This window comes from Zosterops lateralis (assembly GCF_965231275.1).
Source record: "Zosterops lateralis genome assembly, chromosome: 16".
Classification (NCBI taxonomy): Eukaryota; Metazoa; Chordata; class Aves; order Passeriformes; family Zosteropidae; genus Zosterops; species Zosterops lateralis.
The window spans coordinates 12329905-12355662 of NC_139776.1; the positions used below are offsets into that span (position 1 = coordinate 12329905).

At 44.1% G+C, this 25758-nt stretch overlaps 1 protein-coding gene across 1 annotated transcript in view; it reads right to left on the bottom strand.

The window, feature by feature from the left end:
• Nucleotides 1-284: 284 nt before the first annotated feature.
• The window catches only part of TRPC4AP (transient receptor potential cation channel subfamily C member 4 associated protein), a gene marked incomplete at its 5' end in the record, with an annotated part of 36387 nt that continues 10913 nt past the window's right edge, over nucleotides 285-25758 (bottom strand). The window contains 18 exons of the mRNA XM_083873493.1: nucleotides 285-2786; nucleotides 3732-3938; nucleotides 4156-4268; nucleotides 4466-4574; nucleotides 5703-5843; nucleotides 6370-6460; nucleotides 6758-6841; nucleotides 8211-8312; nucleotides 10243-10301; nucleotides 10992-11123; nucleotides 15753-15895; nucleotides 16945-17133; nucleotides 18559-18760; nucleotides 19865-19993; nucleotides 21544-21599; nucleotides 22563-22620; nucleotides 25116-25232; nucleotides 25483-25611. Coding sequence (XP_083729619.1) covers nucleotides 2649-2786; nucleotides 3732-3938; nucleotides 4156-4268; nucleotides 4466-4574; nucleotides 5703-5843; nucleotides 6370-6460; nucleotides 6758-6841; nucleotides 8211-8312; nucleotides 10243-10301; nucleotides 10992-11123; nucleotides 15753-15895; nucleotides 16945-17133; nucleotides 18559-18760; nucleotides 19865-19993; nucleotides 21544-21599; nucleotides 22563-22620; nucleotides 25116-25232; nucleotides 25483-25611 — 2199 coding nt within the window. The 3' untranslated portion in view covers nucleotides 285-2648. The remainder of the gene's footprint in view (nucleotides 2787-3731; nucleotides 3939-4155; nucleotides 4269-4465; nucleotides 4575-5702; nucleotides 5844-6369; nucleotides 6461-6757; nucleotides 6842-8210; nucleotides 8313-10242; nucleotides 10302-10991; nucleotides 11124-15752; nucleotides 15896-16944; nucleotides 17134-18558; nucleotides 18761-19864; nucleotides 19994-21543; nucleotides 21600-22562; nucleotides 22621-25115; nucleotides 25233-25482; nucleotides 25612-25758) is intronic.

Consider the following 25758-nt stretch of genomic DNA (forward strand, 5'->3'; position numbering starts at 1 on the left):
TGGGACGCACAGACAGGAGAGAAGCCCAGTCCCCCTCCCTCTCCCAGCTCAATGGCCCTAGCTTGGACAGGTTTTGGGAAAAGAGCCCTTTCCTCATACTTCCCCACCAAAACACATCTCTAACTGCAGGGGGCCAGGGCTGAGGCACAAGGCATGACAGACCTCAGCCACTACTCCTGGGAACATAAAGCACCCTAATACAGCCGTGGAGGGGGTTATTACTTTGCCAAAGGCACTGGAAAGAAAGACATCTCCACTCATTTGTTTAAAATAGATTTCTTTAATAGTTTCCATTTAATATGTTTAGTTGCAGTAAGCAAATCGGCATTAATCAGGGCAGCATGAACCTCAATAATCCATGGGGACAGTGCAGACTTCCAGAGGTATTTGTTAGTGCCAGGGGTCCCACCTCCCTCCTATCCCAGGCCAGAGCCTGCTGCCACCTCCATGGGTCTGGTCCCTCTCACCAAGAGATTCTTGAGGCATCTGGCATGGACAGACATCCCAAAGGAATGTGGTCTCAGCTGGGATTTGCCTGTCACCCTCTGTGTACTGGGGCAGAGCCTTTTTCCTGGAGCCCAGCACACTCCACCCTTGGAGGAGCTGCCAGGAGTTTCTTCTCTGTGCCCTTCTCTGCTCAATCAGCCCAAAAGCAAAACCCAGCCTGTGCTCCCAGGCCTGGGAGGTCCCCCACAGATGGTGTGGGCTCAGCTCAGCTTCCCCCAGGCCCAAGGGCAAGGCCAGAGGCAGCTGGGCCCAAACTGTCTCTAAAACACAGAGAGGGGAGTGAGACTGCAGGGTTACAGCAGCAAGCAGTGGCTGCACCAATTAACTAATTAACTACACTGTGGAAAAGGCATCCCTTAACTTAAAAGCCTTTTAATTTGAAGCATTTAAGTGTACATCTATTACAGTTAAGAAGAAGCAAAGATACACCAAAAACACAAATACCCAAGAACAAAAAAAGTACAGATGAGAAAGAAATGAGCTGAAGGGAGGGAGAGGCCGGGTGGGAGTGAGCTGGTGAGGAACAGAGGTGAAGCTGCCATGGCAAGAAGCTCTCCAGGGTATCCTCACCAGAGCAGGAGGCAGCTCCCAGGGAGGGACACCAGGATCCCCAGGAGCTCCTGCAAGGCTCCAGCTTTATGCACAAGCTCAGCAGCTCTGACCACCCTGTCAGAGCCCACAGGAGGACAATGAGGTGTGGGAGAAGAGCAAGGAGAAGGGAGATGTTCAGAGACAAGTGCTGCCCTGGGGCTGGAACCTCCTTCACCCCTCCAGCCCCAGCACAGGGAGCCTCAGGGTGAGTTTCATGCTTCTGGCAACGAGGAGACAAAAGGCTGCAACTCTGGGACATCCTCACCCCTTTGGAGCCTGGACAGAGCTGAAGTCATCTCATCAAATAAATTAGAAAATGTTAAAAAAATTCAATTGTGTGTTTCAAAACTGGTTTCTTTTAGCTGTAGCTGCAAGACAGTTTTTGACGTAAATGTAGTGGCTTAAGTGTAGTGTATCTCATTCCTGGGTATCTGAGTATCTTGGAGCAACATGGTGTTGGTGAGCAGGCAGGGCATGTGCAGGCTTGGCAATGAAGACTGCCAACATCCCATTCCCCCTTTCCCAACATACCCTACAAAGTTACTGTCAACCAGGAGTGTTTATTCCCAGCATTTAACACATTCTGATTAAAACAGATCCAGGAAAAAACGGACATCTCCAGTAAATATTGCACTTTCAAGATTAATGTGTGTGTTGATATTAAGGACTGAAAGCAGAGACTGACAGAAGACTTCCAGGCATAGCAGGTTAACATCAAGAGCAATGGTCCTGAAAAGGATTTTAAAACCAGATTAGTTACCCAAGAAGGGACAAGCCGCAAGTTTAAAAAATTAGTACATTTTAATGCTAGTGCTCCGTGAAAAAGCCAACCCCTGTTTCAATTCCGCCACTGCTGAAATGTCTCTGTTCTCCAGCGCTGCGAAACGCCTCCGGGTGGGAAGGAGCTGCAGGAAGGACAGCAGGAGCAGAGGTTCTAATGCACAGATAGATTTAGTACCAAATGATCCAAAAGGCGATGGTAAAGAGGTGACTGGAGCTGGGGCTCTCAGGAAGGAAAAGCACACACACGCACACACACTCATGCTCTAACCAACCCCAAAGCCCTGATTCCAAAGCCCAGCGGAAGTTACACCTGCAGGGAGTCCTCGTGGTGGCTCTGCACGTGGCTGCTGGTGGGGTCCTGCTCAGATGGGCTCCTTGGACCTCACACTTGGAGGGCAATTGCTGTGCTTTTCAACTTGCTTGTCCTGGCAGGCCTGAGAGAGCCACACCTCGACCGGCACATACAGAGAACCCTCACGTCAGCAAAACCCCTCCTGCCAGCCCCACCGGACTGGGAGAGAGGGAAAAAATAATACAGGCTGGTTTGTGCAGGTGATTATTTTTATCCCAGAACAACTGGAAGATACATCCCTGAATGTGTTGCCCAGAGAGCCGTCCGAGTGTCAGAGGTCAGAGCTGGGGGCTGGCAGGGGCGGGATGACGCTCTGCAGCTCCCAGCTGCACACACACACTACACAGCGTATCCCTGAAAATCCCCGGGCTGCCAGGGACCCTCCCAGCTGTCCATCACAGGCTGGAGGCGGGAATTACTCCTCGGAGAAGTCTCTGTCAATGTCCATGTACGCCTCGTCGATGTAGCTGACTATGGCACAGGGGGACGTCCGGTCCGGACTGAGCAGTATCGAAACAGTCTCTTTCCAGTAGGTAAAACTAATACAGGAGCTCTGTGGGCACAGATAATATGGGGGTCAGTGGAGGCACAGCAGGAAACACCTCCCAAAACTCTTCCTGTTCAGCTTGAGCTGCCCAGCCCCACAGTGTGACCAACACTCTGGATTCCCCATTGTGCCCTCCCTCCCTGGGGCCCAGCAGCAGGGCTGGGTGCTGAACAGCTACACCCTCTACAACCAGCTGCCCACTCTCCAGATGCACACAAGGACTCCCAGTGCCTCTGGCAGCTGCTAAGAGCAGCACAGGGTAACCCCAGCCTGCCTGGGCCAGTACACCCATAATCCCAAGCTTCTCTTTTGTTGTCCAGCCCAAACACAAACTGGGACCCTGTGGTGCCACAGATAAGCCAATGCGGGAAGTAGCTCCCACTCCCGAGATGACACAAAAACAACACACTCCCTGCTCACATCCCTCCTGCATTATTCCCCCAAAGCCAAAGGCCACCCCAGCAGCCCAACACCAGGCCATGTGTCACCCACATGGATGTTATTTGTTATTTCTACGCACCAGAGACCCAGGACAAACCAGCTCTGGCACAGAAACCTGCAGGCTGCTCCCATAGCTTCCAGCAGCTGTATCAGATATTTTTCCTGCACTGTTTGCCACACCAGGAAGAGGGAACAGTCTGGCTAAGGTGCTAACTAGTCTGGGAACTGGATTCTGTCCTGCCTCCCCACTCCTTGGCCATCCTGTCAGCCCTGCCTCTCCATCCCACTCAGCACAGGCAAGTCTCACTTCTGTGTGCCAGAGCCAAGACCTCAGGCTGTGTTTACAGGGAAGCTCAGCACCTGCCTTGTGGCAGCCTGACTCTGAGCTGTGAAAAGCACCACAGGAGTTACACTGGGGGCAGAACTTCCTCCCTTCCCAACCTCCCATTTTTGCCAGGGCAGACAGGTGTTGCTGTGATTGACTCCTGCCATGCTGAGAGGGTCACATACATTTTCTAAGCAGGTGCTGTCTTTATCCTTGTTGAGGTAATGCTGCTGCCAGAATCGCAGGAGACTGTGGAAGTTGTTCAGGATGAAGCCAGGGTATTTTTCCGTGTATTCCATCTGTTGCAAGGTGCGCAGATAAAAAGGGAGCTTTTCTTTCCTTCGGGCCAGCATTAGGATAACTAAACTTGTGTTCAAACAACTGACATTTTCCTGGAAGTAAAAATGACACAGCAAAAAAATCTCAATACCAAGATACCTGTTGTATACATATCCCTCTAAAACAAGCCTGTGGAAAGCACACAGTGGAAGTGTTCCTGCACACAGCAAGGAAAAAGGGACATGGGTGTCCTCCAGGGAAACCAGGCTCCTCCCTGCTCACCACTCCAGCCCCAGTAAGGCAACTGCAAGGTCCCTGGCAGCTCTTTACCTGTGTGAGTGTCTGTACATGGATGATATTAATGAGACGGAAGAGGAAGGACATTCTCATGGACATCTGGGACATGTAGGACAACAGGCGGCACTCAGACAGGACTTCTGCAACTGCAGCAAGAGGAGAAACAAAATCACCAGCTGCTGGAGGGTCACACATGCTGATCCAAGGGGCAGTAAGAACTGGTGCTCAAACTTTCAGGGTGGCATTTCCTTTGTCTAACCCCCAAACTGTCAAAGGCCAGATTTCCATTAATCATTCTCAGCACTGAACACCCCCAAGTCCCACCCCATTGCTCCCTGCTCACCTTTAGCATCAGACTGATTCTCAAACCGGTCCAGGGACAGTGTGATGCAGCGAACGAGCATGTTTGAGTCCACCAGAGAGCTGTTGATCTGATTTAAAAATATCTGGAACTGAACAGAAACACTTTTTAGTGTTGAGTTTAACAGATTTAAATATACCAATACTCAGAGTCATTACCTTTTTGTTATCTCTAACAAAGTAAGAGGAGACAGCACTCCCAGCCCTCCCTCACTCAGCCCAAGCCAACACTGGCAATGAGGGCTGACCAAAAGATCCCTTAAAAACACTGTGGCATGGAAAAATTCCATCCTGGCATCTCTAAAATCTCTTCTGAAGCTATGTCACTCCAATGAAAGTGAGATTTCATACAGTATTTGTTTTGAAAGAGAGAGAATTCCTGCAGCTCTATGTTTTCCTACACTGATTTTGTACAAGCAGACAGAGCTAGAGAGGAGTACAGTGAGTCATACAGAATGAGAACTAAACCCAGTCAGAGATCAATAAACAGGAAGCACATAGGAAATATAAAGATATTGCCTAGAAAGTTTGAGTTAGTTTACTAAAGAAAAAACCCAAAAATAAATAGTTTTCTTTTTAATTAATTTATACATCCATTCTCCAATGTCTACCAGACCTAACAGCAATGAGAGAAAAATTACGGTAACAAAAGCAAGAATAAAAGGCCATTGAGAACCTACCCACCAGCTGATGTTATATGTCCAAAGTGCACAAGAGCATGAAACCACTTTACATAGAGCTGTTCATTGATGTGCAGCTCAATTTTACAGTTAATTACATAAGCCACGGCTTCTTAAAATGTCCCTAAGTTCAAATAACATCAAATATCTACATCTGTTTGCAGTATCAAATATTTTAAGCCTCATTCATGAAGGAATTCCCAGTCCAAGCTCCAGTGGAAAGATTTTTTGGAGCTGTCTTAATGTCCACAACTATCACTTAACCACAAATCCGGAGACTTCAGAGGAAACATTCTGCTACTCTCGAGCCTGACCTTAGACCTGCCTGACCATGGAACAGGGCAATGTTTGCTGCCCAGATCAGCACCCACTGACTCAGGACAGCTGGAGCACTGCTGAAAACACTGAGGGACTTTGGCAGTTCACCCCTTAATGTTTACTGTGCCCCAAGCTCTAAAACCACACCAAAACTAAATGAATCCCAGTTTTAGTGTTGTGGTGTAATTCAAGACACAGGGGGCAGCTTTTACAAATATTTACCTTCTCATCTGTGTTGATGTACTTGTTGAACCTCTTGAATGCATCAATATTGAATTTCATCAGCTCTCCCAGAAGGTCAAAGTAACTCTGAAGCACATCCCGTGACTTGCACTCACTATCAACAATGCAGTAGAGAATATGCTGGCAGGAGAGGAAAACATGTTATTGCCACAGCTTAGTCCAGGCCAGCAGCACAACAGACTCTGATTTCATCAGTATTTAAAGCATATATCTGTAAGCTCTTGGGTGACTGAATATAGCAACACCAAACTAAAGACAACAATTCAGGTGAGTCTCCTGTTAAAATAACTTCCCAGTGATGCTGGTTATACAAATGGCCACATCTGGCTGCCACAAGCAGAATTCACAGGTATTTCTTATAAATGTTCCCAGTATTTGTCACAGTTACACAGCAATAAGGGGCAGTTTTTCATTTATTATTGTTGTTGCATCTGATGTGATTTCTCCAGTAAACTGTGATTCTGACTTACTTCCCTGAGTATTTATTTCCCCATTACTGCAAGGAGGCAGCTTGAGTGGCCTCCATTTCCCCACTGAGTTTTAAACCCAGCATGACATTTAACACTACATTTTTATCCACTTTTGGTTCCTTGCAGACGAATCCTCATTGATGGCTATGGAGGATACCTGACATAAACTTATTTACCTCCAGGAGTCCCCTCTTGAGGAGGAACATCTGGTCTGCATAGGAGGTGGTGCCTCGCAGAAAACTTTCAACCGCCCTTGCTTGCCAAAACCTGAGACAGAGAAGAAAGGAGGTGTTAGTTCTGGGGCAAGGGAAGTACTTGATCACAACTAATTTAAATCCAGTTTCCTGATCTGTGTCATTGCACTCTGAAGCTGGAGTCAGTCCTGTTGATCCTCCAGAAAATCACTGGCTGTGATTTCTTCACACCTGCACTGCCACCACAGCACAACAAAGCCAGACTTTTCCACAGTTTATTCTCCAACATTCTCAGCTGCTCTAAGCTGGATGAAACCAAAGCTACAGCCCAGGAGTCTCAAACAGCTCACCAGAGGCAAAGTGAACCCACCTGAAGGAGGATTCTGCTGGTTCCTTCTTCATGACCTGAAGTAGTCTGGTCAACAATCCTCTCTTTCCATCACAGACAAGGCTCCTGCGGCAGAGACAGAAATGACAGCTGAGTGGAAGGGCTGAGCACACACTGAGCGCTGAATCCAGTCACTGATCCAGAGCTTTTAATGATCAGAATCTCAGTATTGAAGTACACACTACAAATCTTGTGCTAGTTTCACCAGCAGAAGAGTTCTCCTCACTGCCTTTGGTAAATATCTGCAATACCTGCAACACGACTTCCAAGTAAATCCAAAAGATAAACTTTTGATGATTTCAGATTTTAATGATTTCAGAAATACCAATTCACACCTTGTGTGAATGAAGAAATAAAGAAAAAAATACTACATTTGAGCTTAGGAATGAAATAAATCCCTTTTTTTCCCCTCAAAAAAATATAAAGGAAAGTCTGAATTCCATTTAGGAGGCAGAGCAGAGTATGGAAAGCTGGATGCTACATGAGGCTGTAGTGAAATCATAGAGGCTGTACAACTGCAATCCTATTTGTATTAAATAGCATCTTCAGTGGAATATCTACGTGCATTAAACTCATACAGAAGTAATGCCTTGATCTCCCGTATCACGAAAAGCAACATGAAAACTGAATGCTAAGGGTGAAAAAAGCCCCAAGTTCTTCCCTATTAGACACAGTATTACGATAATAACTGTAATCTAGAAATCCTCTTAGAGATTCCCTTTTGGAGTGAGGTAAATCTGCTCTGTGCAGACCAAGTCCCAGCTGATGCCCTGGGAGTATTCTGACAAACTAAATTCTGCAAACAACCTTCCATCTGCTGAGGTTTATACACAGAATTGTGTACTGAAGAGATTATTAGATCAAAACAGTCCATCTAACAGATACTCAAATGTAACAAGAGATTCTGGAAGTGGTTTAACATGTTAATCTAATTTAGCTTATGCTGGTTATTAGCCGCTCTAAAAACACTCTGAGCAGACACTTGGATGTGTTCATGCAGCCTGGAAATGGACATTTATGTGTGCACACACTGCTCCTGAATGCCAGAACTAAGATTTATTAGCAGGAGCAATTAATGGTTTGAGGGATCAAGTTTACTTTCCAAGTCTGTCTGCAGTGCCTGACCTGAGGAAGGGCAGCCAGACAGACCCAGCACATCACAGTAGAGTCTGAGCCGTGAACTCAAACCCCTCTTTTTAGGGGTTTTAAAGTTGCTTTTGTTCTTAAAGCACCTTATTCTGAGCACAAGCACATCTGAGATTCGCTAATGACCATCAATATCCCACAAACCTGGACACTTCCCACTGAAAGGAGTCACTGAAATCAAAGTGTGGTGGACAGACAGAGGTCAAACCAAACAGCTGATGTCAAACTTCCAGTCTAAGTGCTTCCCAAACTGTTAAATTACTGACCTACACCCTCAGTCCCCTCTCACCTGTCAGTGTTGACAACTGCATCCACCTCAGGGATGTTGGCTTTATGGGAGATTGCACTTAGCTCATTCAGCTCCTGGCTGTTCAGAAGGAGATACTTGTTCCTAGAGCAGGACAGTGGGAGAAAAACAGGATGAATTGAAGAGGCAAAAACGCAATTCCACAAAAAGCAGAGCCAGAGGCCTACAAGGGCTGCAGGACTGGGCAAGCTGCTTTCTCCTGGCTGCTCCCTGTACCAGGCCAGCCAGCTGCAGTTTGGGAAAACCTCCTCCAAAATCTACCAAATGCCACTTCCAGCACTGACCAGCTTTGAGATGATGGTTCTTTGCTGACTTGTTTGGCATCTTATGGTTTGTAAATACATTCCTCTGGATAATGCTCATTGTCTTAAAAAATCTCAGCAACATGTGCTGAATTTCAGATGCAAATAAATATTAAGTAGCAAACTTTTTCACATCTTCCTGAATTTATTCTCCATCCTATAGTAACTGCTCTTTTAAAGTAATACATCTCTTCCAGAAAGCAGAAGCTGCAAAAAAGGACTCAGTCATCCTGGGCTTCCTTTCTCTGAACGAACTTTACCCTGAAAATATTTTAAAACATCATGAAATGTAAAGATCCAAATAAAAATGGATATAAACTCCAGGAATGTATGTGAATTTTTTTATCAAATACTGAACTTTTCATAATGGAAATAAATTATTTTGTCTGTTAAATGAACTAAATGCAGAATAAATTTGCCAGAGTAGAAATGTAGTCAGGGGCTCTCTTTGCCCAATAGCAGTGTGCTCCCAGAGAGTGTTTCTGCTTCTAAGTGTTCAAAATCAGACAGCAAAGTTTCCTTTTCAGGAAAGCTCAGGGAATAGAAAATGCAGTGATGAGTGTGAGGTTCCTTCTTGCTTCCAACACTGTTATCAGGTTAGTGCTCACTGAGGCTCTTGCATAAAGCTTCCTTTGATGTGGATTGAACAGCTTTCTGCAATGAGAACAGAGCCCTTCTCTCCCTGCAATGAACAGCTCTGCAAGTCTGGTTTAGACATGATTTCACTGAATTAATATCAGCATACAAGTTCTTTGCTCTCATCTTGTCCTCAGTTAACTCAGCTTATCTGTTATTTCACAGAAAGTTCATGTAATTATTTAAACCCCCAAACAGATTCCACACATTCCACTTGCTCAAATGTTCCAGCTGGCAGCTGTTTTCTGCTCAGACAAGCCTGAGATCTTTGTAGCAGCCACTTAAATAGTAACCTCACCTGTAGAGATTTTATTGGAAAACCTGGAGTGATTCCCAGGCAAACAAAGTCTTGCATGAAGGATTTACAATAGGTCAGCATTCCCTCCTGTCTGTGTCCAGCAGCTCCCCATTCTCAAAGCCAATATTCCACAATCACAAAGGCTGACATTTGAAATCTATCCAACAGGACTAAAATCCTGCACAAATATACCAGCCTGGCTCTAGGAGTGAGCAGCACCTGAAGTGCAATGTGCCTCTAACACAGGAGTTTGTAAGGACACCATCTCCCAGGACTGAGAGCAACAGGACACTGATGGAATGTAGGATGCAATTCCACAAGTCACAAACACTTCTGTACCAGCAGCACAGAATTAAACAACTCCAAACAAACTGCACCACCCCTCCAACCATTCCAGCAGACCTAAGTTTTCCTAAGGATGCCTTCTGAAGGCAGACAGAAGATTTCTTCCTATTTTCCTGGCTCTCAGTAGAAGGCAAAAAAGAGGAAAGCTGCCTCCTTATTCCTTCAGCCAGAGAGTGTTAACTCATCCTGTACATGTTTCAGCTCATCTCAACACGAGACAAAATGGGCTGGGTTTAACCACACCAGACATATTCAGACATGCCCACCACAGAGCAAATTCTTACGCTGTTTCAGCAAGAGCTGAAAGGAGCATGAAGTTCAGGGACAGTACAACATCCCCTTCATGTGGAGCCTGCCCTGTGCCCTGGACACCTGGAACCACAACCAGGCAAACAGCACCAAGCCACAACCCACCACAGCTTCTCATACTCACTCATGGTGGTCACTGAAGCTCTGAAGAAGCCTCAAGAATTGTATCTTTAAAGTAATGTCCTAAAATGAAACAAGAAAGGTAAAAAAGCCATTATTGCTTTAGTATTTTTGGCTGTCATTAGTTACCAAGCTGGCATGAAACAGCTGAATGGAAAACCTTTCCAAATCAAACCCCTTTGGACAGCAGAGCAAGTGACTTGAATAAATGGAGAGGCTCCACTCCCAAAATAGAAGTGGAGATTGCCTCCAATCCTATGTGCATCACAGGTAAAATAATTCCTTCTCACTACAAAGGCAAAAAAGCTTACAATTGTACTGATCAACTCAAAATGTCTAGGTTTGGGAAGAAAAAAAAAAAATAGAGTCTGGCACAAAAACCCAACCCCCGCCCCAAACCTGACTGGCACAATTTGTACTCTGTGCCTCTCCGAGGTATCATTTCTTTGAATGTCTTCTACCTCTGGCCTCCAGGGTCCAGAAATTTACTCCTTTCTCAGTTCCCAAAACAGACATGTTCCTTAAAATCAACAAACAAACTAGGAGAGAGGGCAGTGTAGCAGAGGCTACACTGGCCCTGCTAAATTGTTAGCATGAGCCAAGGATAGACTGCAGTGAAATTAGTAATCCCCCAAAATCTGACTGCTACCATATTTCAACTCGTTGATTATACAAACGCCCAGTTATTCAGCACAGCTCCTCAGAACTGTGTGCCAGGACGAAAATCCCCTCCAGAATTCCCAAGTTTCTCACCGGGCTGCAGTCACAGTTCTGGTTGTGTCCATGCAGAACCAGGGCTGAGGCTGAGTGCTTCCTCCAGATGAGTTTGTCAAACAGGTTATTGAGGCCAGGAATGAGCCTGAACTCTGCTATCATTTTATGAACCTGGGGAACAAGAGAGGTACAAACTTGTCTGCTCCAAGCTCAAACACAGATTTCATGTAGTCTGGAAACAGATGGGCACAACAATGTCATTCTCTGACAAAAGGATGTGAATTCTTGTCTCAAAGTGTTTGTGTTAACCACAGTGCAGCAGTTTCCATTTCGTGGACATGGATAGAAAACAGACATTTTGGGATAAAGCTTCACCAGTGCCTCAATTAACTATTGTGTCTCTGGAAGCAGCTTTGAGCACCAGGACATCACTTTCAGCACACTGAAAAATGCATCTACACCAAACAGCTGAGCTGGGGATATTCTGCAGCCACTCCACCCCCTGAGTGTCCTTTCCCTCTCCAGACACAAGGCTGCAGCTCGGGCAGGCCTCTGATGACAACAAAACCCATCAAAATTGGTTCTGTTCAGGTGACCTGGGCAGGAGTCCTGAGCAGAGTCCAGCAGTAACACAACCACACCACACTGCTCCTTCAGGTTAAAGAGAAGCTGAACTTCAGAGAAAAACACAGTCAAATTGCTCAGGTTCATTTATCAGTCTGCCTGGTACATCTCTTTTATTCATATAAAAAAGCTAATAATTTTGGTGTGAACAGCTGTTTAATACCTTCACTCCAAGCTGGGATACTTTTCATGTAAGGGATTTAGAAGATGAGGACTAAGAGAAATAGGAAGTAGGATTCTTATCAGCTGTAGGCTTAGGACAAGCATTATTACTTGAGATGTGGTTACAAATGAAAACCACATGACTGGAATGTCCAACATTCTGCAAAAATTAAGTGCCCAAGTAATGGACATGTTCCTTAAAATCAACAAACAAAATCACTTAAAAACACCCCAGGTTGTCCCAAGATCCAGAACTGTAACCAGCAGCACTTCAAGTGGATCAATCTACTTTGTTCTATTTACTCAAATACCTGGATGAATCCAAATATCTGAAGCTGATGCTCTTTTACAGGTTTTAGTTCTAGTCTGCAGTACAGCTGATGGCTTTTTGCACTTCTCTTGGCCGTAGCCACCAGCTGTCTCACCTTTATGGAAATCACATTCCTGCTGCTGGACGTCTCAAACACACAGCTGAGGAACATCCAGCTCCTGAGAGAGTTCCTCCCACCCCACCCACACTGCCCTGAGATTGCTGAGCCTGGAGTCCTCTGCTGCTCCATTATTTTGAAACACTCTTGGACACTTTGGTTTAGTCACAAAAGCAGCTCTGAGGAATCTCTCTGAGCAATGCTCCTTGTAGTGCCCCTGTCCCTCCATGGCACAGGCACAACAGGAGGAAGACAAGCATGAGCTGCCTGCAAGAGCCTCAACCCTCACTAAGGAACTCTCTACACTCAGTTTTAACTCCTGAATCTGCTCCTTTCCAAATTACTCAGATTTCAAATCTGTGCAGTGCAGTTTGCTCAGCTCTGAATTCTCAACTGACTGAGCTCCTCAGCCACTTCACTGCCTCTGTATCACTCTCTCTCCCAGAGCCCAAACTATTATAATTTCTCTGCCTGAGGATGCCAGACAATCCCTGCTCTATATTCAACCGTCAAGCTACTTTGGCTTTTCCCTGCTGCCACCCAGCTTCACAGGAATTGCTCTGTTGCTTTCTCAACACTAAAACTGTCTCTGGTAAGTGGAGTTTGTGTGTGCAGTGTGGCTCCCTACAGCAGGAGCAAGGAAACCAGTTGATGGCTCTTCACCACAACACATACATGCAGGACAGCCTAGAAAAATATATAAGGAAAGTAATTTAGGGTGTGACCATAATGAGAAGGCAGCAGAGGCCCAGGTCTGCAGAGAAACACCACTTATTCCCAAGGGTGAGATCATCCCCAACATGGCAACAGGAGGAGCCAAGTCACTGCTACCACAGTTATCAATTTAAGCAAATTAGCCAGCAATCACCTTAAACCAAGGACCCAGAGATTCATTGGGGACAGGTTGAGTTTAGGAGGCTGCACCTTGCTTCAAGCAAATGCCAGACCATTATGTCAATTATTACAGCAGACTGAAGCAGGTTTGTGATGCCCTTAATAAAATTCCATGCAAAATGAATCCAATCTAAAACCAGCAAGTCCTTTGCCTGCTCAGACTGGTACCACAGATCCTGTGCTTTTATTCCTTTACAGAAAAGAGACCAAAAAGCAGCTGAAATGCTTGTCTGAGGGTGCTGTTGCACACTGCTCTGCCTGCATTCCAGAGCTTCCCATGGAGAACAGCTCAGCTCCAGTCCTCCCTCTGCCTGGCTCTCAGGAAGGGCAGGGGATCCACATCTGCCACATAAGTCTTATGCAGATTAAGGAATGAAGGATGCAGCATGTGTTTAAAAGGCAGAGGATTTCACAAAACAAAAGGACAAAAAAACCCTAAACCAATTCCCCTGGAAACAAACAAACAAAACCCAAACAAACTAAAAAAAAACCTCTAAAACAAACAAACAAACAAAACTGGCTCTGGACAAGAAATGTCTGGGAATGCAGTAGCTCAAATTCTTCAAGAATTCAACTCCAGTCCTGAATCAGTCCTGGGAAGAAGTGGACTGCAGGCCACTTTTATCCTTAATTTCCCCATCTGCACAGGGGCAGAAATAGCAGATGAAGGATAAGAGTCGTGTTCCCAGGAAATTAAAACGTAAATTCATCTTCAAAGCTAGCTGCTTCAGCAGCAGATTTTTTTGCCTTGTCACATTTGACAGGAACACACCAGAAGTGACCCAGGGAGGGAAGGAATCCAGCATCTCCAGCTCCCTCCAGCAGCAGCAGGATGAGTGCAGGCTGCAAGCAGTTTCTGCAGTATCTATAAACCTGCATTCTTATGGGGAACTCAGGCAGGGATGAATTATCTGCCTTGATACACTGGCAAAGAAAAAGTCCCAATAGATCCACGTTCCGGTATTTCCAGTTATGTTTTGGGCTTTGTTTGCATTTTATTTCAGGCCTAACAGAAGCAGCACTTCTAAAAGGAATAACAACATGATTAGGAGTTGTTTATGGTAGTGACTGTGGTTTCTGCAAGAATTATTGCTTCCTCTCATGCAGAATCTGCTTCTTTTAATGCCAAGTGTCTGCTTCGAATCACAAAATCCCAGAATAGTTTGGGATGGAAGGGATGTTAAAGCCCATCTCATTCCCCTGCCATGGGCAGGGACACTTTGACCAGACCAGGCAGCTCCAAGCCCCAGCCTTGAACACTTCCAGGGATGGGAAGTTCACAAGCTCTGCTGTAGGTTCGGAGGGAAGAGATCAGTTATGTTTGGCACTGAGCTACATCTGCAGCTGTATTCAGATTAAGAGATTTAGAAGATTGCCCTGGGGGGTGTTTGTGACTGATTCCCTGGGAGGTTACTACCTGAGAACAAAATACTCCGATAAGCATGCTCCAACCCCTGCCCAAATACAGCATCCCCTGCCTCATACAACAGTTTTTTAATAACTCACCCCAGTTTGGCCCTCCCAGTGTCCAGGACATCTGAATGCCCCTGCTATCCCAAGCTCTGCTGAGCTGAGCAGACTGCCAAAGCTGGAAACAAGGATTGCTTTGCTTTTCCCTTCACAACCTGCTTTTGACCCATTTAAATCAAACCACAGCCGAGCTGCAGTGAGTGACTGGTTCTTCATAAGCCTGGGTGAGGCAGGGAACTTTTTTTTTCCCCAGAAGGAAGAAAGGTAAAGGAACAGATGAGTGGGATTTCCAGGCAGTGACCAGTTCAGACAGCACTGAAGTGCATCTTCCCAGCTGGGAGTTTAACAGCATGATCGCACTTTGCCAAGTCATGGCAATATGCTGCAAAAATCATCCAGAGTTTCCAAAAGTGAAAGCAGCCAAAGAAGGGTAAAGCCTGAAGGGGCTCCATCCAACCTGGGCACCAGGTGGGGGAGAACACCTGACTGCAGCAGCTCCTGCAGCATCCAGGTACCCACATACTTCCTCACACAGGAGGCATCCTCCTGCACCCCTCCTGCACCAGAACAGAGCTCTGCAGAGCAGTGTGTGACCAGCCCTGCCCGAGCTGCTCCCAGTGAAACACTGCCTGCTTTCTGGGCAGGGCTGCCAGGATGAGACTGCCCAGCTTTGTACCCTGAGCTTTGCCTGGCATTCTTGTGTCCATTGATGCCTTAGGCTTTAGCTTTCATATTTTCAGATTCTGTGCTGCCCAGGGGTGCAGGTCTGAGCTCACAGTCAGTGTCACTCAGCTCTGCACAGAGCAGGGAGACAAAAATCCTTTTCCTGCTGAAGACCAAGGACAACTTTCAGGCCCAACAGCACAAACAAGGGTGGTTGAAGGAACAAGAAGGATGGGACCTTACAACCTGAAGCTGTAACTGGATAATTAAACCCCAATAAGCAAATAGACCAAGACCTATAAAAGTGTGAGACCTTGTGACCTGTCAGGCATCTTGTGACCATTCTAAATCCACCTTGGGTGTGTAGCCCTGGCCAGGCCCTGTCCTGCCCAAGGTGGATCCTAAATGCCTTTAATATCTACTAAATATCTACTTTATTCTCTAGATCTGTCCAGTCTCTGTTCCAGGTCAGCCTTCCCAAGGCATCACTATAACCTCATTTATGAGCACTCAGGTTTAAAGACACCCACTGTGAGTGTGAGCATCCACTGGGACTCACCTGATTCCTCTGCCTGCCCATGAGCAGCACACAGAGAACATAGAGCACCTCCAGCTTGTACATGATCTCGTGCATGATCTTCATGGACTGGGGCAGCTGTGTCCTTGTGGAGGTGTTGGCCAGTCCACTCTCATCTGAAGACTCTGAAAAAAAGACGGCAAAGATGTGAGACTGAGGCAGCTTCAACAGGAAAGGATTTGTTACAGTTGTTACTTTTACACTGAACACTGCAGATGCAGGAGCAGCACATCTGCTGGAATTTTCTTCTTAACTAAAAATAGGGATGTACACCAAATAACTAATTTGAATTACATGCTAGAGAAAAAAATACAGCTGAAAATTTAGAGGAGATAAAATCACATTTTTAAAATTCTTTTTCCGTAACAAACTGAATGGCAGCATTTCCCTAAAATAAGTAGGCTCACCTAAATGAATGAATAGACTACTGCACCAGGGCATGGCAGAAAGGTAATAAAAGTAGATGGGAGATTATCAGAAGCACTTACTATCAAATCTACTTTCATTTCACAGCTCAGTACCAGTATTCTTAGGCCATAGTTAAATAAATTTCATAACCTTAGAGAGAATTACCCTGCTAAGAGCAGAAACAGGAGTATGAAGTACCTTGAATTCTACTAGACATACACTGCATTTTTGTCATACCAAAGGGTGAAGAAACAAACCACACACGTGCTCCAAAGCATTTTCATAAGGTTGTATTAACACTTCCACTGGAACAATTATTGTTTTCCAATTAACTTCTTTAATTTAGCTGGAACTACCTTTCCTGTTTCAGAAGGGGCCACTTGCTTGGTGTGAAGCATTTGAACCCAAAGTCATGAGCCTAAGTTTTAGAGAAAATGCTGGTGAAGCTACTTAAACTCAGGAGGATTATTTTAATCACTCCAGAGGAGGTTAGGGCTGAGTATGTACAGCAGTGCAGTGTTAACTAGGCATGCAAAGGGCACACACTGCTGGAGGATCTCTCCTTTGGCTAATTTTAATTCAGTAAAAAAATCAAGTGTTACATGAGAACTGAATGGGAGTCAGACCTAAATGCTGATATGTGAGTCCTCCATTCAAGAAAAGGGGAATAAGGGCCAGATGAAAGAAAAAGTAACAGGTGGCAAACCCTGAGAAAAGTTAGGATATGCATGAGCTGCTGGTGGCTGGACAGATGCAAGGCAGGTACCTGTGCTGCTCTGCTCTGCCTCTTCATTAGCCACTCTCATCAGTGCATCCAGCACCAGGGCATTGTCCAGCCAGGTGTACCACTCCTCCAGCTCCTGCAGGAAGGTGGAAGTCCCTGTAGTTTCAGACACCTTCCGTGTGGCCAGTTTGCACAACCGCTCGATAAAGCCTGGAATATTCAGAAGTGTAGCTGGGAAAAAAAATGAGAAAAATAACTTTATTGCAATTTAAGATCACCACAAGGTACCAGCATATATGCTTTAGGAATATAGAAGTGTATGGTTAAAAAAATCTTAAGATGGAAGAATTCAGTGCACTCTCCTCTTACTGGAAAAGAGCATCCATACCCCAGGAATAATTCAGTGTTGTTCTCCAGTCTTATCAAAGAACTGATCTGGCTGAAAACTAAGATGGCAAAAATACAGCAGCAGCCTTTGGAAAGGGCAGCTCCACCTCCCTTTTCCTCCTTGATTTTCCCTCCTGTGGTGTTTAGTGACTGAACTGGCTCCCTGCAGCAGTGGGGAGGGAAGCTGTGCTTTTCAAGTACCAGACTCTGAATTCTCTCCTCATGGAGCAAAACAGGTGAGAACACACCACAGCAGTCCCAGGTGTGAGGGTTTTAACTGTGGAACTGCACCCTTAGAAACAGTAGTACAAGGACAGAAATCACTGCTCTGCAAAATGTTTGGGGAAGTGCGTTTTGCCCTCAAGAATAACTTAATTACAGGACCTGTTAATTAAAGATACATGGCTAAAGCTTCATTTCCCACTTGCAGGGGCAAGGAGAAAAGGACAAAGAATGTGGCCATGAACACTACATGAGAGAATTGCACCTCTGAAAGAATAGGCTCCTGTACAGCCTTACAATCAGTCTCTGACTGTGGCCATAAAAATGATTAGCTAAACATTTGCTTGACATGGGCCTACACAAATATCTGCTTCAGAAGCCCAAAAGCTTTTTGGCATAGTAAGAGCTGAAAACAGCAGATTCTACATATTTTTCAATTCCTACTCATCCTTCTAGGCAAGACTTCTGCCCTGAGAAGTACTCAGCAAAATAAGGAAAGCTGCACTGTGCCCAAAGTTTAGGCTGAGATCAGCCCCACAGATTTCCAAGGCTGGTTGGGTAACACTGGGCAACACAATTAATATTAAATACACTTCTCTTTTTGATAAAGACAAGACATCCTGTTCAGGACAACATCAGATAAAATCAGAGAAGGAACTGCTCCAACAGCAACCACACTGCAGGCAGCTTTAGTTCAGGAATTCATATTTTATGGAGGACATCTCTCCCATTAGAGAGCTGCTAATGGGAAGTGGATGTGGCTGAGGCTCAGAAAACAAATCCAATTATTTTAAGCCATTCAGAGTGCTGAAATGACAGAAATTAACCCACCTAATTAGCAATATAACACGAAACCAAAAGCTACAAAGTTTCACTAACAGGAAACATTGTTTCCAGGAAACAATTTGAGAGGACTGATCCAAGCAAAATACTTTTTAAGACACAACACTTTCAGTATCTTTCAGAAACATAACACTGTGCAACACTGAGAAGAGGAAAACTTTATACATTGCTGAGATTATTCTGATCTGTTCACAGCACAATTACCTTGATTAATTTCAGCTCGGGAAGGGCCCAAGTTCTTTTTCTGCTGGGCATTTTTGGCCAGAAGAGTGTGCTTGTCATCGCTGCCTGTGTCGAGCTCCGAGATGGTGACAGCCAGGATCCTGCAGAAGTTGGCCAGCTGCTGCTGGTCAAAGCTGGACACCAGGCTTGCCAGGTTGGGAATATCATCCAGCTGGATCATTTCCTGCAGGAGGCAACACCAGCTCAGTCACATGTGATGGTCAGTAAGTGAACACAGGCAGATCCTCCCTGGAGAGCTCTGGGTTATTCCAGTCTTAGCTGGGGTTTACAACTGTTGTCAGGCTTAGCAATTTCAAAAGCACAGATATCCATATTTTAACTACTGCTTTTATATTTACAAAAAAAATTAGAGGCCTTTTTAAACTAAAAAACCCACAAAACCACAATCTAATTTAATACATAAATTATGTTTAGGTATTAGAAGTTTCGATTTTATTTTCCAATCCTGTCTTTTCCTTGACACTCACAGGTAAGGACTTCTACATTATTTCTCAGGCTTTTCATCAGAATTTTTTTTAACAAAAAGATGTTGAAAACAGCTTTCAGAAAAAAAAAACAACCACTTTTTTTTTTCAGATAAACTAAGCTTGTTTCCTATTTCAGGAAGGACATCAACCTCAATCTTATTCTAAATAATAAAGTATCAGGTTACAGATTCCTGGCCTTCTCCACAAAATGTACACAGACCTTTTCCAATCCAAGTTTTCCCAAGGTTACACCTCGAGTATTTTACTTGCATCACATCAGGGCACTGAGCTGCAATGATGCTGGTAAATAAGTTCAATAACCAGGTTTGTGCAGAAGATTTAAGTGCCCTGGGTCCCCAGCCTACAACTTCTCAGAGATGTGACAAATGCCCAGGAATACACAGGAATCCTCTGAGATGTGATGCAGACAAGTAAAGTATGTGAAATACAATCAGTAGGTAAGGATGAAAACTGAATTTATGTGAGGTTCATCTTCTTAATTTGTAATATTAGCTGTTCTTTAATGACAGTGAGGTACTCAGACCATGGGGACACAGCTCCCATCATTGTCTGAACTGGGTAAAAGCACTACAGATATGACACCACATGAATAGTTTGGCTTCTTTACGAGAAGGGATTGAAGTTAATTATCACTATGGACAGGCAAGTTTCAAATAAGCTACAAGAAGTGTGAATGGCAGCTTAGAGGACTATCCTCAGCAACTTTTCAAATAAACAGCTGTTTCTCCTCTCCTGGGCTGAAAAGCCATACAAATGATATCAAGGAAGCAGTAACCAACCTTTTTAACTCCCAGGATATCTTCAATCAGTGTTGCAGTCTGTAGGAATGTCTTCTTGTTTGTCATCAGTGTAAACAGGAACAACACAAAGTCGTTTCTCTCTGCGAGCCGCCTTGTGACTCCTTCCGTCTGAAACGAGCACACACAGAGGCACTGAGAGCCCACCCCGAGCAGCCACATGGCACAGCACGTGCAGGACAGCCCTACAGATGATGTGGTGCTGAGCCAGCTGCTCCTGAAACCAGGAAACGTTGTGTTTGTGGCAACCAAAACCAGCTCCAGCCCTTGTTTGAAGTCAACCTGGCGCCGGCAACACCTCCGGGATGAGAGGCTCCAGTGCCGGGATGAGAGACTTCACCTCAAGGCAGTTGTTTCCTTGTCTGAAACCTAAAACCAACCCTGTCTGCCTGGGCACACAGCACAGGGGCCTGGCTCTGCTTTGCCACACAAGCTGTGACCAGCCCCATGCCATGGTCTGCACACACAGCAGCTCCTGAACCCTCAGCACTGCCTTGTCTGAGCAACCCGGATCAAACGCTGGCCTAAATAGATGATGATGAACCCCAAAGTCAGGCTGAGGCAGGAAAACCCAAGTTTATGGTTGCCTTTCATGCTCTGAGCTTTGCTGAGAGCACAGTCAGGCTTTCCTGGAACTCACAATTACATCCTCACTGCTTGCAACACTGTGTTTTATCCATGACTGACACATTCTCAGTGCTCACAGAACCAGACTAGCAAAGACAATTCCCCAATATTTACAAATAAGCATAAAAGCAGCTAATATTGCCCACAGACCATTTCTGTGATCCTGGACACTCCTCATCCAACCCCAGCAGTAATATCAAAGTGAATTAAAACAGAGCAGCTAGACTAGAAATTGCAAACTTGTTTTTTAGCATATCATGCTATTCTCAGTTTGCAAAAGTTGCATTACCTGCAGGTAAAAAAAATAAATCATCCAAGCCAAGGAAAAAAGTGTTCCCTCTCTTCCCCCTTCCATGTGTACACAGATCCTTATCAGTGAGACATGATCTAGTAAGACTCAAACTCTGGAGATTAGACTGATGTTTTTGGAAGAGCTCCAAGCCACTAACTGGCTCTTTTTTTAAATTTTTGTTAAACAATGTTCCCTAGGTTATGGCATAATGAGGTGTGTGATGAAGTAAACAATCCTGAGGATGTTCCCTGCATGCATAATCTGAGGCCTTTGCTTTCAGCTTCAGGATTTTAATGATGAGGTGTTTCCAGAGGCCTTTAACCCAGCACCTTCCTTTGCACTGATCTGCCACAACTGAACTGAACTAAAATTCAGCACATGGAGTGGCAGGATCAAATTTAAAACCTTTTGCCAGCCCCAATTCTGAACAAGACCAGCTGTAGCTGGGCATAACAGGCATCCACTCCCAGCTTCAGATTTTAAGCTGGAACGTAACAAAGGCTGGCACAGTTTTCCTATGGAAACATAGGGACAGAGAGACCCAAACAAGGGAACTTAAGCTTGACAATGCAGCTCAGAAAACAAATTATTTGAGCAACACATCAAAATATAGTGATCCTGTATTTAACTGAAGGAATTTTAATATAAAGCCTCAGAGTAAGTTTAAATTACACTTAAAGGAGTCTGTTTGTTGTCTTATCAAGCAGCACAAGTAAAAAGTGACCAGAAGAGTTGTACTTACACATATACAGGTGTTGTACAGTATGCTTAAACAGTCCTTGATGAGGTCATCACTTACTGCAAGGGAGAGAGCAGACAGTCAGCAGCCATTCCCTGCCAAGGAACTCCAGTGCCCGTGGGAGGGACATGGAGAGCTCTGGGATGGGTGACAATTACAGGCTGCCAGCTCAGAGCATACATGCGAATGCCTGATGGGGTAGAAGCCACAAGAAACACTCTACACCCGACCTATTCATATGCTAAATTATTTTTGTATGGGGGAAAAAAATGAGTTCATGCAGTTTTCTCCACTGGAAACTTGTGCTTGTTTTCTCAGCACCTGGACTTCACAGAAAAACTTTCCATCTGCTTTACCACAGCATTTTAATATTTAAAGCATGTTTTCAGTACAGACCTTAAAAATTGCTTAAAGCTCCAGTTCAAGTCACTTCACCTTTGAAGTTCCCTGGCTGGAGGGCTCAGGGTACACCATGACATTCCCTTCCCTCAGCAGGGCTCAGGGAAGCAGCAGAATCCCAAACAGGGGAAATGAAAACACTGCAGCCAAGCTGTTCCAGCAGGAAAGTTGAGCTGAAGCCACTGCACCCCCTCTCCTTACAGCAATGTGGAAATGAGCAGTCATGTAACAAACAGCGTGCTGTTTTCCTGAGCTGCTCATCGCACAATCTCTGCAGCTCCCATTACATAAACAATGTTTTGTGGCTTATTATTAATAATTTTTTATTGTAGCTGTAGCCACAGGAACAATAAGAGTTTCCAGTGATTGCAGATTTAGAGCTTTGAGTCAAGTGTGTTGTGCTGAGTGCGTGAATCTCCGGAACTGTGCCACAAACAGGTGACTCTCCCAAATCCCAGCACGAATCAGTACCACGGAGAACAAAGAAACCAATGATTCATTCCTAAATGAATCAACAGGAAATTGCTGGGATGGAAAGAGAATAACAGAAAAATAGAACCATTTCTGTCTGCAACAGGCAAGATTGGGGAAAAGAAAAAGAGACAAACCACCTATTTACTTACTTTTCTGCTTCTTTTTCTGTGTAATAAGAGTTGGTCTCATGAGAATTTCTACTAAAAGCTGTAAAAATAAGATTAAGAATTAAGGGAATGATCACTGAGATACAAATAACCAATTAATTTGTCAGTGACAAACCCAAACCTGTCTCTGCTGAAGTCACAGAGGTGAATAATGAAAGTTCTACAATCAAACCCCCAACTGGTATCAAAATCACACTGACAAATAATAGTTGTATTTACTCTGAAGAAACAGTAAGAGCTGAACAAAATAATCTCCCGCTGATAAGTTTTAAAGAACTCGAGCTTGCAAGGAATGTAATTTCACATGCCTCCAGATAACATCAAAGATGGTGATCACACATCTCTTAAAATAAGGAATCTTCAGCAATAATCTGCAAAGAGATGCAAATTTTGTAAAGGCTTTCCCAAATCTTGCTGGGCTTCAAAAACATTTCAGGTTCAGACAGAATTTAGCAGCTTCAGATTTTATCTCAGCACCAAAAAGCCACTGCTTGAGTACAGGACCTGTATGTGTATTAACATTTATATTTCTATTTAAGGAATATAATCATCAGCTTTTCAAGACCAGGTCTGTGGTTCTGACTGATGTGGAACTGATCTTTAGCTGATCTTGTCTGTACCACTGGTTTAGCTTAAAACATTTGAAAAAACAGCACTTAATTTAAAAATCAAAGTTGGAACAGAAGGAACTGATGACTTCTGCAAGAACCTCTGCAAATGTTGCTGGTTTTAAAATTCAGTTTAAAATTGTTAACAGCAATGCAGGCATCACCCAGTCAGTGCCAACTCACAAAATACTTAAGAGTTTATAACTTGATCTATTGGTTCCATCTTAATGTTACCCTTCTTTTAATGAACTACTGACCCAGACAGAGGAAACCACCTGACATCACTGGAGGCTACATTAAAGTACTGACAAATAAATTAATAAATAGGCAGCCTTTAAGAGGAATATACATTTTCTAGCAATATTTGTAGTAGTAGCTGTAACATTAATAGTGTAGAGAAAAAATGACTGCAGTAATACAGATCTCATATTAATGGCTTGTGTTTTAGGAAGAGAATGCACACCTCAAAGTTTGGGGTTTATGGGTTTTTCTCGGGTTTTCTGACTCTCCCCAGAGGCGCAAGGAGCAGAAAAGAAATTATGAGATTGCATTTCTTGGGATGGGGTTACAATCAAGTATAAAATCCATGAGGTTCGTCTATTTGTACTCTCAGGTCTTATTTCACATGGATTCATATAAAGGGCGGAGCCATTGAGCTGGTTTTGTTCTTCCTCCATGTAAAGGCTGTCAGAATGAAAAAACAGTTTAACTGGAACAGACTATAGCCTAGAGAGTACACTGCAAACTGAGTGTCCTTCAAAGTTACTCAGGTTCCACAGCTCAAAATATTGCGACATACAATCAGCACATGGCACACACAGCGTCAGCAGATCAAACTTCTTCTCCTTCAAATCCTAGAGCAGGATATTTGAAAACACACAGCACTGGCTTCCATCACTGCCTTTAATCACATTAAACCCATCTTTATTGGCCAAATCTCTGACCATAGCACCAGGTAATTATAGTGCATCTGATATTCACCATCTCCAGCCCAAGGGGAAAAAAACGACCAAGCCTCAACCAACCAAGCCAAACAAAAACCTTGTCCCCAACACACAGAGATACTGTGCACTAGTTAAAATAATTTCTACAGAAGTACCACTATTTCCTTTTAAAAACAAGGGAAATTCAAAACATTTTCATAGTGTTCTCATTTGCTTGAGTAGCTGAAGGCTTTTGCCCTCAACTGACAGCAGCAACTAAACCAGAGTTCAGTTCAAAACAAACAGCAGCTTTAAGTAAATGCAAGCTAAGTGTGACAATTAATAGCAAAATCTGTTTAGTTAAACTAAATGAAAAGGAGCATCAATTAGTTCACTGGAAAATAGAAATCATACATTTCTAATGAAAGCCAAGCCAGAGTCGGGCACCATAAAACTGAGCAAATGGGTATTTGTGCAATGTAGAATTAAAGCAAATAAACAAAATGATAAATTGCCAGAATGTCCACAGAAACCTTCCAGTTCTGCTTAAAAACGGCCACAGATGAAGCAATAACCACAGACAGCTTGGTTAAGACAGAGTCCTGGTGTGCTTAAACTGCCAGAGATCCACCAGTGTTAAGTGAAATTCTCACAGCTCCAGTGCCAATTGTGTTTTATCTCACAACCAGGAATCATTTGAAACTGTCTTCATTCAGAAACAAAATGTCTAATCTTTTTAAAGGTAAAAACAGACTGAGTAAAGAAATAGCCAAGTATTCTATGTCATATAAGAACAAAGCACCTCACTTTGGATGTAACACCTTGAAAAAACACACCCTTTTCCTATTTTGATTAACAGAAAGTGGCCCAATTCTAATGCTTAACATCAAACTGGTACAGTCATTCTGTAGCTTGCATTTAGAAGCTTCAAAGACCTCACTGAAGAGATTTTTCAAGGGGATGATTATCATGCAGATCTTTTGATACTGAAAAGACACACTTACATCGACTCCTCCAAACAAGTCAAAGGTGTACGTGTTTGGGAAACTGGACTCTTGAGCAGCTTTTCTGTCTTCTGTGACATAAACCATGGCTTCCATCGAAAGGAGTGGAGAAATTTCCTGCATGTAGGGAAAAAATAAAGAGATGGCTCAAAAACCCTCCCTGTTCATCAGTATAAACACAATTATCTTCTGCTATCTGTGGACTAATCACTACCTGCATCCCTAGCTCTTACTTACCGGCCAATTTTGGACAGATACCATCATACAGACAGCTTAAAAAATTAATAGAGTATGATCACAGTAGACTTTAAAGAAAACCACAATTATTATTTATCTCAGGCTTTAGAAAGAAGGGTGCAGGCAGTACCTTTAGGATGCTTTGGCACTGGGAGAAGTCGCTGTTGGGGTGGCTGTGCTCATACAGCTTCTGCAACAGCAAGGGGATCCCATTCCACTTTGCCTGTTTATCTCTTTCCTTCAACAAGGCCTCTGTGATCTGCAACAAAGACAGAATGTGATTCCAGTGTGTCCAGTGCTTCATAACCAGGAAAATAACCTTATCACCTTCCTGGAAAAAGAGCTTACAAAATCCAGTACCTTTTTCCATGCAGCAATATATCCAGGATGGGCAGCTGCAAAATTT